Source organism: Mus caroli, assembly GCF_900094665.2.
Source record: "Mus caroli chromosome 16 unlocalized genomic scaffold, CAROLI_EIJ_v1.1 16_unlocalized, whole genome shotgun sequence".
NCBI lineage: Eukaryota > Metazoa > Chordata > Mammalia > Rodentia > Muridae > Mus > Mus caroli.
In genome coordinates this window covers 9,399-25,753 of record NW_018388437.1, presented here as the reverse complement: position 1 = coordinate 25,753, position 16,355 = coordinate 9,399, and the positions used below count along the sequence as shown (strand labels likewise).

General features: G+C 35.2%; 1 protein-coding gene across 1 annotated transcript in view; it reads left to right on the top strand.

The window, feature by feature from the left end:
* LOC115030258 (syntaxin-binding protein 5-like) overlaps positions 1–14,249 on the top strand; it is a gene marked incomplete at its 5' end in the record, with an annotated part of 32,171 nt that extends 17,922 nt beyond the window's left edge. The window contains 2 exons of the mRNA XM_029473723.1: positions 11,350–11,484; positions 14,093–14,249. Of these exons, the coding sequence (XP_029329583.1) occupies positions 11,350–11,484; positions 14,093–14,201 (244 nt within the window). The remainder of the gene's footprint in view (positions 1–11,349; positions 11,485–14,092) is intronic.
* Positions 14,250–16,355: the final 2,106 nt, after the last annotated feature.

Below are 16,355 nucleotides of genomic sequence, written 5' to 3'. Positions count from 1 at the left end.
TCTCTCTCTCTCTCTCTCTCTCTCTCTCTCTCTCTCTCTCTCTCTCTTTCTTTCTTTCTTTCTTTCTTTCTTTCTTTCTTTCTTCCTTTTGATTCAGTCTGGGACCCAGGTCCATGGAATAATACCACCCACATTCAGGGTAGGTCTTCCCTCCTTAGTTAAACCTCTCTGGAAATGCCATCATCGACACTTCCAGAGGCATATTGTCTAGATGAGTTAAATCCAGTTAAGCTAACTGTGAAGATGACAGGTTAGCTCATAAATTTAACCCATTTTAGAAGAACTAGTCTTTTAATTCTAGCTCAAATATGAGTTTGTTTTGTAACGTCTTTATACACTATTCCCAACTGTATGTTCTGTAGCTATAGAAGATATGCAGTCTCTCTTCTAAAAGATTTTTCAAACTACCAGTTAATAACATTGTTCCTTGCTTTGATAGCACTACTAACCCTAGCATACTTGCATGCTATGATTTTCAAATATTTTTCTAATCCAGGAACCATTTCCTAGATGTAAACTCTAGTTGATCAATAATGCTTAAACGTATAGCATGTACATTTATGAACAAATGGAAATATCATATAATACATGGACACCATGAATGAATATATAATAATTAATGTGTAATTTTGATTATAGGGTGGAATTATTGATTGTTATTGAACTTAAGGGCCAGCCAAACTCATTTTTTTAATTTGAGCCTTTGTTAAACCTTCTTTCCATTACTATATATGTACTAGTTGATGCTTTTCAGAACTAAAATTCAGAATATCCTTAATATAATATTTATTATATAAATTTTCACTCCGTGGTACCAACATGTATAATTATATGTCAACTGAATAATTAAACACCTGATATCTTTCTCACAGTAGACAAGAAAATGATCAACTGAAACTTTTTCCCTTCTGATAACTGCTTTTACTTAATATGATGTAATGAATTAACAATTTTTAAATTTGAGTAAGAAACCACAGAGAATGTAATCCTTAGTGAGTATAATATAAAATCCTCACCTTATAACTGACCTCTGTCAATAAAAAGTTACAAGTCATTAGGCTACTAATTGTTTTTAGAATAGGTAAAAATCAACTAACAGAGCTTAACATGATAACCAAACTCTATAACCCAAACTTCAAGACTCTAGACAGTAAGATTGCTGTGAGTTTGAGGTCAACCTTGGATATATTTGGAACCCATATTTTAGATGACCTAAAGAAGAAAAAAAATCGAGTAATAATCTATAAAACATTGTAATTTAAAATGCAATGAGGAAGTATTAGGATAGGCTGTGTATCTGATTTGATTTTATTTGTATATATGAAATAAAATAATACAACTATCATTTAGTTTTTCTAAATATTTTCTTAAATTTTAAGTTTCCAAAGGGTACAGATACACTGTATAAGTTTTGAATCTCCAACATCTAGACAGGTACATTTTAACCATAAAGTGTTTATTCTGTTAATCTTATATGTGCTAGGCATTATTTCTAGTGTATTTTGGCAATGTAAATTGAGAATGCATAATATTACATGAAACATTTTGATCATATGTATTTCTTGCTTGTTCCAAGTAATAATATATTGAAAAAATAGCATAAACAGGCTATGGTTTCCATAAAAAGTTAACCATTTAAGGAAGTTTCTGTTATAATTTCAGCAAATTTGTATGAAACTACATAGCCAAATAAAATAGAAAAATTAATGTTTAGATTCCATGTAGTGGCATGCATAGCTAATGTGGTCCATGCCTCATTCTAGGCATAAGACTATGTTGCTGCAGCACAGTTCTCCTTTTTAATGTGTGTGCTTTCTGTGGCTATTTTTGTACTACTGTATAAAAGTTGTGAAGCTGTAAGACAAACTGTGTGGTATTTAAAGCTCAAAATATTTGCTGTATTTTAGTACTTCACAGAACAAGTTTAATGTCTCTAAGTGGTAAGTTACCTAATAGTTGCAGAAATTTAATTTAGTTTGAGTTATGTTAGATGGTTCCCCAAATAATGGCAAGTGATTGAGTAAGGCTTTTATTGACACATTAGTTGACTGATAGTTCATTAAGACTATGAATAAAATTTAATTGAATATTAATTCATTTTTAATTTGGTCTTTTGTATAATAGTTCTAGATGGTATAGTTTATTTTAAATCAACTATGCCATGAGGTTGTTATACTTAAGGGACATTTTCTATTTTCTTTTCTTTTATGGGTTAAATGTTCCACTAAAGTTTCTGCCTATCAGCATTTTGGCACATAAGACTACAGGACTCACAGGGATGCTATCTCCTTCTTTACTGACTTGTTTTTAAAATTCTTGTCATTTTCTTCCTCAGTATTCTTCTCCCTTCCCCCCCTTTCGTAATTTCATTTTTAACTAGTTTTAGGGAACCACATAGCCACATCCCTTCTATCATAACAGTAATTTAAGCTCCTAACTTGAAATTTGAAGAGTAAGAAGTAATCAACCACAGAAAAATGCCTATTCCCTCCTGTTCTGTAGATTGTCTGATAAAACTTGCCTTGTAAAGTCTGAGCATGGCTAAGACTCACCTGGTATTTCATTCATAAAGTGCAGTTTGTGGTTTAGAAAGTCTGAAGTGAAGCCTTAGTGTTTGGGTTTGAGATAAGTTTGTAGCTAGTATTGATGCTGATGGTGAATGGACCTTTACTTAAGAAGCAAAGACTGATGCTTTTAAAAATATGAAGAAAAAAAATCAGTTTCTTAAGCACCATTCATACCTAATGAATCACCATTTCTGTGGCTATAATCTTAGAACATGCATTAAAATTAGGTGTTTATTACCCTAAAGATTTAAAATATTGGTATATATTAGTGGATGTGCATCAAGAGCATTCCCAAACAACTTTAAAACAATATTAGTAGATATTATCTCCAAAACATTTGAAACCATCTCTGATGTTTTGTTGTTTGCACATGCAGTTGATTATTCACTGTATCTAAGTTAGATAGTGCAATTATAAATATTCTTTATGAGGCTAAGATCTAAGTTGGATTAACAAAGTCATTCTGCCTGAGACTCAAGAATTTACTAGCAGCTACACGAGAAATAACTCCCAATAAGCTATATTAGAATTCATTGCAAAGAAGACCTTCTAAGCCAAACTCTCCCAATGAATTTCTTTTGTTATTTATTTATTTATTTATTTATTTATTTATTTATTTATTTATTTATTTATTTATTGAGACAGAGTCTCTCTACATAGCTAGGCTGGCTGGACTCCAACTCATGAAAATCTGCCTGCCTCTATCTTCCAACTGCTGTGATGAATAGCATTCAACACTATGCTTGGCCCCACAGAATCTCTTATAGAACAACTGCAATGATTTTCTTTTAAAAATACTTTTTGCTTGCTGATGGAGCCTCGCAGCCACCTCCCTCCCGCCACACTCTTCAAGGACCAATCATGGGGCAGGTGCTCATTTCCTGGCTGGGGCAGAGCAGGTGAAAGCAAGAGACTTCAGCGGAGTGGGCAGCCTGCAACTCCAATAAAGGCCTTATTTTTCTTGTAAAAAAAATACTTTTTGCTTATGAGTTATGACAATGTTTCTTTTTAAAAAATATTTCTATTTACATCCCAAATGTTGCTCCCCTTCAAGCCACCCCCCCCCCAGAGTTCTTCACAACATCTTCCCTCCCCTTTGCCTCTGAGATGATGCTCCACCCCTCACCTCACCCCACCCTGAGCACCCTGGGGCCTTAAGTCTCTACAGGATTAGGCACATCCTTTTCCCACTGAGGCCAGACAAGTCATATGTGCCAGGGGCCTTGGAATAGCCCATGTGTGCTCTTGGTTGACAGATTAGTCTCTGGGAGCTCCCAAGCATCTGAGTTAGTTAACACTGTTGGTCTTCCTATGGAATTGCCATCCCCTTCAGCTCCTTCAATCCTTCCCCTAACTCTTCCATAGGGGTCCCCAACCTCAGTTCAATGGTTGGCTGTAAGTATCTGCATCAGTCTCAGTCAGCTGCTGGTAGAGCCACTCAGAGGGCAGTTATGCTTGGCTCCTGTCTATAAGCACAACATAACATCAATAATAGTGGCATTGTTTGATGCCCACCCATAGAATGGATTCCAAGTTGAGCTGGGCACTGGATGGCCTTTCTTTCAGTCTCTGCTCCATTTTTGTCCCTCCATTTCCTTTAGACAGGAAAAATTCTGGGTCAAGAATTTTGAAGAATGGGTGGCCCCATGTCTCAAATGGGGCCCATGTCTGGAGATATTCTCTTTAGGTTTCATCTCTCCACTGTTGAGCATTTTGGCTAAGGTCATCTCCATTGGGTCCTGGGAACCTTTCATATCCCTGGTGTCCTGAGACTTTCTAGAGGTTCCCCCCACCCCCAACCACAGTAGCTGTATACTTCCATGTATTCTGGCCCACTGGGCTTCTCTCCTGTCTTACCCCATATCCGATTCTGCTCCCCCTTTTCCTTCCCCTTCCCCTCTCCCACTCAGGTCTCTCCCTCCCTCTGCCTCCCATAATTATTTTCTTCCCTCTTCTAAGAGGAATTAAAGCATCTTTACTTGGGCCTTCCTTCTTGTTCAACTTATGGTCTGTGGGGTATATGATGGGTATCCTGTATTTTTGGCTTTTATCCACTTATCAGTGAGTACATACCATGCATGACTTTTTGGGTCTGTACTACCTCACTCAGGATGATATTTTCTAGTTCCTTCCATTTGCTTGCAAAATTCATGATGCCCTCATTTTTAATAGCTGAATACTACATTCCATTGTGTAAATGAACCACATTTTCTATACCCATTCTTCAGTTAAGGGACATCTAGGTTGCTTCTAGTTTCTTCCTATTACAAATAAGGCTGCTATAAGCATATTGCAGCTCCTGTCCTTTGGTATAATGGAGCATCTTTTGGGTATATGCCCAGGAGTGTTATATCTGGGTCTTCAGGTAGAATTATTTCCAGTTTTCTGAGAAACTGCCAGATTGATTTCCAGAGTGGTTGTACCAGCCTGAAATCCCACCAACAATGGAGGAGTGTTCCTCTTTCTCCACATCCTCGCTAGCATCTGCTGTCACTTGAATTTTTTAATCTTAGCCATTCTAATTGGTGTAAGATGGAATTTCAGGGTCATTTTGATTTACATTTCCCAGATGACTAAGGATGTTGAACATTTTTCAATTATATCTTGGCCATTTGAGATTCCTTTGTTGAGAATGCTCTGTTTAGCTCTATACCCCATTTTTTTTTCAGTGTATCTGTGAAGGTTGTTGTTTTCCTAATTTCTTTCTTAGCCCATTTATCATTTGTATAAAGGATGACTACTATTTTTTTTTAGTTAATTTTATGTCCAGACACTTTGCTGAAGTTATTTATCAGCTGTAGGAGTTCTCCAGTCTGTAGGAATTGGGGGGGTGGTGGCTTATGTATACTATCATACCATCCGCAAATAGCAATTCCTTGATTTCTTCCTTTCCAATTTGTATCCCCTTGATCTCCTTTTGTTCTCTAATTGCTCTGGCTAGAACTTCAAGTACTATATTGAATAGATAGGGAGAGAATTGGCAGCCTATGACAATGTTTCTTAAACAGAAGTCTGTGGACATGGTCTGGGTTGTGATTTTCAAGTAACCTTTACTTGAAATGTTTTAAATTTTATATTTAATTAATACTAACGTTGTAAAGGATCTGTCTAGAAATGCTGACTATACAGGCTCACAAAGTTGGACTTGTATTTATAATTATGTTAGCACCAAATAGGTTTATTTTGTTATAGATTAATAACGCATAAAAGGGTACTATTTATGCGTTAGACATTTTGTAACACACAATTACCTCAGGGAGCAAAGGGGTAAAGATTGATTTGGGCTCATGGTTTCAGATGTTTCATCTCAGGGCCACCTGTTTGCAGCATGGTGAGGAAGTACATCACGGCATAACAATGTAGAAGAGCAAAGCAATCCATCCCTTAGAAGCCAGGAAACAGAGAGAGTGCATGCCAGAGAAAAAGGTATTTTTCTCATCTCCCTTTTATTTTGTCCAGACCCCCATGTACAGGACAGTTTCAATGACTTTCAGGACAGGTACTTCCTCTGTAGTTAATAACATCAGGGCCAGAGATATAGCTCAGATATACTATATCTCAGGCCAGAGATATAGTAGAGCACTTACTTAAAAGATATTTATTGCTCAGCACTATTTAAAAAGAATCCAACAATCACAAAAATCATAAAAATATCTATTCGTGGCAAATAGTTATAAAATAAGACATGGTATACTATGAAGCAGAGTTTAAAGTAGTTAAGGACGATAAAAGTGCTGAAAAAATACAAAGAATATATACACCAATCTGAAAGGAACCTATTACCAAACCCATGTCCATATTGTCAATGTCACATAAATTACAAAAAATTCCATATTGAGTCCTAAGTGAGGATCAAGAAGAATTTTTGAAAGTATGTACATTATTTAAGTTTTAAAATTACATATATTGTATATTGACCTTTCATAACCTAATTAAAATGGAACTTTTATTTCCTTAATTTTTTAGACATTAACATACTTGCTTTAGTTTTCTTTATTATTAACTTGTTTTTATCTCTCATTATATATGTATAAGATGATAAGGATGCTGTATGTTATAATACAAGATTTATAACACTCATTCAGTGAAGGTGGAATAGGTGAGTGTATGGAAAGCTAGAAATGTCTTAAAAATTTTGTGATATTCAAAGTGAATAGGGAAACAACATATAACATTTTAGAATTACTTATGTATCAGGTTGTGGTAGTCAAAATAGTTACAAATGAAGACTTAATGAATAAAAATTAAGTTCTGTAAGGTTATCAATTAATTATTATGATTTTCAAGTACACAGAACAAGTAAAATCATATCATTTCCCATATCAGTAAATCACAATGTTCTATTCAAATAAAGTTTGAAAATCTTTTCATTAATTAACTAATTAACTAATTTACACTCCATATTTTATTCCCCCCACCCTGTCCACCCTCCTACTGTTCCACATCCCATATCTCCTCCCCACCCCCTGTCTCCATGTGGATGTCCCCATCCCCCACCCCACCTGACCTCTAAACTCCCTGGGACCTCCAGTCTCTAGAGGGTTAGGTGCATCATCTCTGAATGAACACTGACTGTGAAGTCCTCTGCTGTATGTGTGTTGGGGGCCTCATATCAGCTGGTGTATGCTGCCTATTTGGTGGTCCAGTGTTTGAGAGATCTCAGGGGTCCAGATTGATACTGCTAGTCCTCCTACAGGGTTTCTCTTCTCCTCAGCTTCTTTCAGCCTTCCCTAATTCAACAAACATCAGGGGTCAGCTGCTTCTGTCCATTGGTTGGGTGCAAATATCTGCATCTGACTCTTTCAGCTGCTTATTGGGTCTTCCGAAGTGTGGTCATGTTACGTCCCTTTTTATGAGTGCTCCTTGTGGGTGGGGGGAAGCATCTTCAATAAATGGTGCTGGTCTAACTGGCTGTCTGTATGTAGAAAAATGAAAATAGACCCATATTTGTCACCTTGCACAAAGCTTAAGTCCAAGTGGATCAAGGATGTCAACATAATACCAGATATACTGAATCTAATAGAAGAGAAAGTGGGAAAGAGCCTTGAACTCATTGGCACAGGGAAATTTCCTAAACAGAACACCATTGGCTCATGCTCTAAGATCAAGAATTGATAAATGGGACCTCATGAAACTGGAAAACTTCTGTAAGGCAGAGGACATAGTCAATAAGACAAATCGGCAAGCTATAGATTGGGAAAAAAATTCTTCACTAACCCCACATTCAATAAGGGTGGGTATATTAAGAATGCCAGAACCCTCTGAGCTCGAGTTTCTAGCTGCATATGTAGCAAAAGATGGCCTAGTCGGCCATCATTTGGAGGAGAGGCCCTTGGTCTTGCAAAGATTATATACCCCAATACAGGGGAGTACCGGGCCAGGAAGTGGGAGTGGGTGGGTTAGAGAGCAGGGTAGGGGGAGGGTTTAAGGGACTTTTGGTATAGCATTTGAATTGTAAATGAAGAAATATCTAATAAAAAATATTTCAAAAAAAAAAAGAACGAGGAAATCTTGAGTTTCGCAGGCAAGTGGATGGAACTAGAAAATATTATCCTGAGTGGGGTAACTCAGACCCAAAAGGACTTGCATGGTATGTACTCACTAATACGTGGATATTAGCCTAAAGAAAAAAAAGTACAGAATACCCAAGATACAGTCCACAAAACTCAAAAAGGTCAACAAGCTGAAGTGCCCAAGTGAGGGGACCCTGATCTGGTACTGGGTAAGGGAAAAGGACTGAAGCCCTGAGGGCCAGCAGAAAGAATAGAAACAGGCAACCTTGGGAGATAGGAGGTTGGAGGGACCCTCCAGAATGCACCAGAGACCTGGGAGGTGGAAGACTCTCAAGACTCAAAGGGAAGGACCTTAGATGAAATGCCCGACAGTAGGGAGAGGGGGAACCTCCAGCAGGAAGACAGGGCATCAAATGAAGGAGAGAAAGGCCATTCTGCAATCACAACTCTGACCCATAATTGTTCCTGTCTGAAAGAATTACAGGGAAGGAAATGGAGAGGATCCTGAGGAAAAAAAGATCCAGCAACATGCCCCAATGTGGGATCCAGCTCAACGGGAGGTCCCAAGGCCTGACACTTAATTACTGAGGCTAAAGTTTGAAAATCTTAAACTGTTACTCTAATCTTGGACACCAGTTCAGTGATGGATATTAGATGGGACCTCTGTCAATTTTTCTTTACTTAACCACCATTAAAGAGTTAGTTCACAGGCTAGTTCTAGTTCTGTTAGGATTTTCTTCCTGTCTTCTTTCTGTTCTGTAAGGTCTGTTTACACCTCCTGTCTCAGGTTTCATCACTGAACCTGGCAGTTCTCAAGATTTTACTTGTTAACTGAGGTTGAGGTCACTATGTCATATTGAAATTTTGTCATGTTTGAGGCTCTTAGATTGTTTTCTCTCTCTCTTCCCATGATTCAGATAAGGTGATTATATTACTTCTTTAAAATGAGTTCCTATTTATATTGAAGTTTAAATAGAAAATTGATCATTCATTGCCTAGAAACATGGCCATCAAGTTATTTCCTGTGTAATATTAGTAACTATCCCTTGGAGACAGCCATTCTAGACTTCAATTCTTAATTAAAGATTCCCAGTATCATGTAGGTTACTCATTAATTAGAAAAATCAATTTACTTTGCAGTTTCTTATATCACAGCATGTTTCTAGTGTTTTATAATGTGATATGCTTGATGCTTTCTACAGGATAGATGACATTTGGTTCAGAGAGATAGGATATTGAAACATTCAATATGGCAGGCTGAGAATATGTACTGGAAAGCCTGGTTGTTTACTGTTGACTCTAAACTATAGTGCTCATAAGCTTCACTCTTATGTGTGTTATAAGATAGAATCATGTGAATTTACCATTAACTTTTTAAAAAGTATATCTGTTTGCCTGTCAAAATTTTGTTCAGCTTTTATGATTGATAGTCTACTAGATAATCTTCCAAGTAAACTCTAGGAAATATTTGGTGCAGGAATATGTTCTGGCAAGTGATTATCTGTGAACTTATTGTATCTAGAAGGGGCTTCTGAGATAGTTCAGTAGTTAAGAGCACTGGCTCCTCTTTTAGAGGTTCAGAATTCAATTCTCAACAACCACATGGTGGCTCATGATCATCTATAAAGGGATCTGATGCCCTCTTATGGCCTGCAGATGTATATACAGACTGAGCATTCATACATTTAAAAAAGAGTGTCCAGAAGAGCACAATGAATTCAAATTAGAGAGACTAACTACAATGTTATTAGATGAATCATTGAATTTATTATTTCATATGCAGTAGTCCTCATGGCTCTAGATATTGAACAGGTCTCAGAGCTGGCCAGAAAGCCCATTATGAAGATGAGGATAGAATGCTGAAACTCAAGGAAGTCTTGATATGGTGGCACATGTCTGTAATTCCAGCACTCCTATGTTAAGATGGGAGGATAGAGACAAGAGAAGGGAGCTAGCCTGAAGTATTCAGTACTATAGCAAGTAAGAGAAACGCTGCCTTATGTGAGGTGGGAAGAGTGGACCAGTACCTGAGATTGTCCTCTGACCTCTACATTCGCACACACACACACAGAATAAAGTGATTCTCTGACCTTAACAGTTTTCCTCCTAATATATAATGCCAAGCATCTGACAAACGTACAGATAACTACTACTTCTCCACGAACTCTGAAATTTATGTTCATTATGTACGTAATTTGTCTTTGAAATGATTTTTATTTAAATAAATAAACATTGGAGCTCAGTGAGAAGATACTAAATTTTGTAACTGAACAGGAATGGTTTGTATCATAGTTTTTCCACTTATACTTCTTAGTATAAGTAAGACTTTTTATGATGGACTTTGGCAATTATAAAGCAAATAGTTTAGTTTCATGTATGCATCAATTGACATAAACTTAACATCTATAGAATAGAGGTTTATAAGTTATATTGTATTTTGTCTATGCTATATAAAGCACTTAGAATTATCCCAATGATATTAGACAATTTTAAATTACATTGTAGAATGGTTCCATTCTCAAAGTAGATACCTAGTCACAGTGTTAGAAAGATTCTAAGAACAAGCCTTTGTCATTTTGAGTACATGTGACTATTGTAATTTAATAAAAAACTGAAACAAAGTTCAATTTCCTGTTACTGAAAAAAATCATTGTAGTTTCTCTTATGTAAAACAGAAATACATAATTGTATTCAGAATGACAAATAGTGCTGTTGATCTCTTAGAAATGGTGATTCAAATGGTAGTTACCAGAAGCTAAGCCAAGGAAGAAGGAAGGGTGTGTGGGGAGGCTGGGGAAGGTGGATTAATGTCAGATATGTAATGGAAGCTCTGAAATACTGTCACACAGTATGACCATAAGTGACAATAATGTACCACCACTTACTAATGCTGGAAGAAAAGGTTCCATAAGCCTTCTTAATTTTGAAGTGTTAAATGATTTAAATATTTTCAGTGTACATATGTCTCAAACATCATTGTTCCCGTTATTATCTACAACTCATATTTTTGTGCTTTGGTCAAAAAATTGAAACTAAATATGATGTAAATCCATGCCTGTAATAAACATGTATTTAATAATGATTGTCATTATTAATTTTAGTGACATTATTTTCTCCTATGTTCTATTAATAATGAAATGCTCTCTCAGTACATAGGTTATTCTATCATTTATATAACTATAACTTTATGTTAGTGTGATATGTGTAAGGAAAATGTACTGATCAACTCTAAAATTCAGATATTTTAATTGTAATTTTCTTTCTTTCAGAATTACTTACTGTCATCTACCTTTCCAGAGTAAATGGCTCTATGTTGGAACAGAAAGAGGAAATACACATATTGTAAATATTGAATCTTTCATTCTTTCTGGATATGTCATCATGTGGAACAAGGCAATTGAACTGTGAGTTTGAACTTACCTGTCACTTTATCTGACAAAAGTAGTGCGTGTGTGTGTTATGTAACTTGTGGGGTTATAATTAGTTAATGCATCCATTGCTAATGTTTACTTAATTTAAATGGTATTGAATGAAAACCACAGATAACTTTAAAACAGATATAGTTGAGCTAATGTGTGTTTTTTATGTAAATTGTATTTTAATTACTCTCCACTTCTTAAGATCCATTAGTAATACATGTTATTTCAGAATTTTGTCATCATTTCTGACAGTTATGTTTTGCTAGTGACATTTTCAGGGTTTTGAAAATTAATGTTAGAGACAGAAAATACACCAACATGAATATAGTCATCATCTTTAAGTGGCAAAACAGCATAAAATTTTCCCCTTAATTTTTGACGTAATATGAAATATCTCTGTTTTTGCCTTTTATCTATCCATCTATTTATTTATTTATTTATTTACACTCCAGATTTTATTCCCCCAACCCTGGTCTTTTATATTCTTTTTTTTTTTTACAAATAACAAATTGAATGTTTAATTATTTTCTGAACTAGAATACTTTTTATTATATAGTAAAGCTTTAAGTGGAAGAGTCCAGTATATGATCTAACCCATATTTACATAATGCATTCCTTTAATATGATTCTATGATTCAAAATGGAGTACACTAGTAATTGGAAACAATTGAATATTTGCTTGCATTTGCATATAGTATTATTATGCAAATTTGTAAAGGTATAGTACTTAACAGAGTTTTAAGAGTACTTAATTCAGAGTTTTCAAATGTTTAAGTACAGATTGTTCTTTCTATGAAACTTCTTATTGTTTTCACTAGTTTATCATGCTAGATGCATTAATAATTGTTGGTACAACCAAACCCCACAGATAGATAGCAGCTTTGGTTTGTTGACTATTATTATTTACTAAAGAATAACTAAGGATATTATTCTTTATCAGAAGCATTTACCTCCCTAGAACACTATGTGTAAATGTATATTACATATGAACATAACCAAAATAGCTCTATGAACTTTTCTTTGTAACCCCATATAGGTTTTTCTTTAAAATATACTATAAAATACAAATAGTAATTCTGATTTTCAAATGGAACAACAATCTCAATCCATACTGTTGAATATGATATATCTTTTGCCATTAAATTAGTATATATATATATATATATATATATATATATATACTCAGTAAGATCAATAGTACTGTATTCATTTTTAGATGAGAAAATATATTTGTGGATGAGATGAATGAATCCAGTCACAAATTTACCAATATCTAATCTATGTATTTCTTTGAGTTATTATATTCAAAAACCAGTATTAAAATTACTTAATTATCGATTTTAAAATTATTTCTAAGATTTAAAGAGTCTTTATTGTTTTGTAAAGGAGCTTTGTAGATTTTATGTGTCCTTAACAAATAAGGTGGAACTGCCAACTCAGGCACACTTGGATTCCCTTTCTAAATACAGTTTCTTTGCTTTCTCAGCCTCTGTAACAATTGGATCATGGAAAGGGCTGTAGAAAATTGAGAAATAGTTATTTTCTCATGTCAGATGATATCATGCTTAACCATGACATAATCATATTCGTTAATCTTGTTAAATTAGATTTATAAAGAAACCATGCAGATGATCAGAGTAGAATAAGTTTAAGGTCAGATTAGCAAAGTTCTTGTAATTTTAGTTGTTCTGGTGTATACATAATTATTTATTATTGGTTACAGTGGAAAATCCAGATGAACTAGACATAAACAATGAACTAGATTTTTCAGTTTTCTGAAAGATAGTTATTACTAGTTAATTACCAAAGCATTTCTTTTTAAATCCAGTATGCTATTGTACTTTGCTTTAGGGACAAAACCACAGAAAATTCCATGTCAAAGGAAATCTTAGCTGCTTAAGCTTAAAATTTGGTTGGAATAGATTTTCTATATAGGTTTGTGGCTATAACATTTCTCTGTATTAATAAAATTCATTAAAAATTTCAAGGACTCATAATTTCCCAAAAATGTAATGAAAAATATCATTTTAAAATGTAGGACCTTATTTTTATACCTAATTAAAAAAAAACACCAACCCTACTTTACCAGATATAATAGGAAAAAGAAAAATAGTTCAAACAATATCAACTAACAACACACCTGAGAGCTCCCAAGGACTCAACCACCAACCAAAGAGTACACATGGGTGGGTCCATGGCTCCCGCTACGTATGTAGCAGATGATTGCCTTATGTAGCATTAATGAGAGGGAAGGCGCTTGGTCCTGTGGAGGCTTGCTGCCCCAGCGAAGGGGGATGCTATAGGGGTGAGGCAGGAGTTGATGGGTGGGTGGGGGAGTACCCTCTTAGAGGCAAAAGGGAGGGGAAATTGAATGGGGGGATTTGTGGAGGGGAGACTGGGAAGGGAGACAACATTTGACATGTAAATAAATAAAATAATCAGTAAAAAAAGAAAATTCATAAAGACAGCTGAAATTTGAAGTGAATCAGAGGCTTAGCTCTACTACCCTGGGAGTATATTACAGCTTAATCTTAATTTCTTTGTCATTTTCTGTTGTCTAGTTTTAAATTATTGCTCTGAATTGATTTAACAGCTCCACCAAGACTCATCCAGGCCCAGTTGTACATTTAAGTGATAGCCCACGAGATGAAGGAAAAGTAAGTATGCTCTCTTATTCTCACTTTTGTTTTGCCCGCTTTTAGAAAAAGTTATTTTATACTATTTCTTGAGATTTGAAATCCCAGTTAGTTGGTAGCATTCAGTGGCATCTAAAAATAATACTTACTGAGGGTTTTCATGGTTAAGTGAACAAGTAAATGAAATACTCTTGCTACTAATGCTCTAAGTTTCTAGTTTACTCAGCAGTAAAACTGATTCTCAAATCGGCATTGTTGAGAAGGTAGCAGAGCAGCATTTTTTTCTAAATATTACATGATTCAATTAATTAATATTATATGATTCATTAATTATGTGTCTGTTATTTGGTTTTGGTATTATCAAAGTTATGACCAATATCCAGTAACAACAATTAGATAATTTTGGTTGTCTTATATATCTACACTAATATATAAAGTATTTGTCCATTTCATTATGGTAAAAAAAAATGTCCAAGTGATTAGAGTGAAGCATGCCTCTGTGTATGTCTGTGCTGGAGTTTCTAGGAACTGTTAGAAAATGGAGACTGACTTGCTCAATGGATCAATCCCTTGATGGCTTCATACTATGATGACATTATTGGAGGTTGGAAAAAGCTAGGCAAGAGAGTCTAGCTGGAGGAGCAGCAGGTCAAGTGGTTCTTGGGTCTGTTTCTCCTCTGGCATCTTCCTATATGCAGTTTCTTTGTATTGTGGCCTTCCATGACATGAAAAGCTCAGGTCTGCCTCATCCTCAAGACTTGTAAGGACTAGATTGTTTGACTGTAAACCATAATAAATTCTTCCTTTAGTCACCTAGATATTTTGGTCACAGCAATACAGATGTAGCTAACATGTTATCAGATTATATAAACAGTCCGAATTATTTCTTTACTCTTCTCTTCTCTTCTCTTCTCTTCTCTTCTCTTCTCTTCTCTTCTCTTCTCTTCTCTTCTCTTCTCTTCTCTTCTCTTCTTTTTTCTTTTCTTTTTTCAAAACAGGGTTTCTCTGAGTAGTTCTGGCTGTCCTGAAACTCACTCTGTAGACCAGGCTGGCCTTGAACTCAGAAATCCTGCCTCTGCCTCCCGAGTTCTGGGATTAAAGGCGTGTGCCAGCCACCAATGCCCAGCTCTAATTATTTCTTAATTGGCCTTTGATAATGAAATGGTTTATACCTCAAGATAAAAAAAAAAAACATCTTTATGGATGCCTTGTCAAGTATATAATTCTTACTAGGTACTATAAAAATTAGTAAATTAGTTATGCTAGGTTTAGGGGTTTTTTTTAAGTTAATTATTTAGTTTTAAAAGATAGGAACTAAGGTAATCTAACAAAAATTCAACATGGAAGGCAAATTCAACTGAGGAAAAGAAGCAGTAGGTACCTCTAAATTAATCCATGAATTTAATATAATGTCAACCAGGTTTGTCAGAGTTTGTTTTTTGTTGACAAACCCTTATGAGGCTTCAGCACTAGCCAAAGAACTACAGGCAGCTAAGGGATGCTGAGAGTGGAGGAATGGTCCTCCCCAGGCAACAGCACAGCAACTGCCTCTCCAAGACCTAGTGTCAGCCCTGAACACATTTGCACAAGTAACATAGTGCAGGCAGAGAACATGTTGTCTGTCATGAGCAAAACTGTACATAAGTTAGGGAATATATACATATATACAAGTATGTAACATGTAACAACAGTTAAGAAAAATGAGGCTATCAATTCAAAATAGAGCAAAGAGGTGTGTGGGAGGGTGAGAGGGAAAAAAAGAAAAGGGGTTGATGTAATTATATTATAATTTCAAAATAAAAATAAATTGCTCTAGGTACTTAAAAAGCAAATGAAGCAGCCTTTTTTTTTTCAAAATGAGTAAAGTGCAGATATAATTTCTACTGGGATGTAGAGTAAACACCATCACTGACAGTCAGAGAAATGCAGTTATACCATTCGGAATTCCATCAGACCAAAAATGTTAAAAGTAATGATACTAGATAGCTGAAAGGGCCATGTAGTTATGCAGATGCAGATAACAGGTCATCAGATTGTAAAACCATCCTGATTATTTCACACTGTGCATTAGGCATTCATGTATATATATGTATATATATATATATATATATATATGCACAGAAAACTGTATTATAATCATTTAGGACACATTTTAAATCATTTGGCCTGGATAATTCTTTCCGATATCCATACTATTTATGTGAGTAAGGAATGATAAGT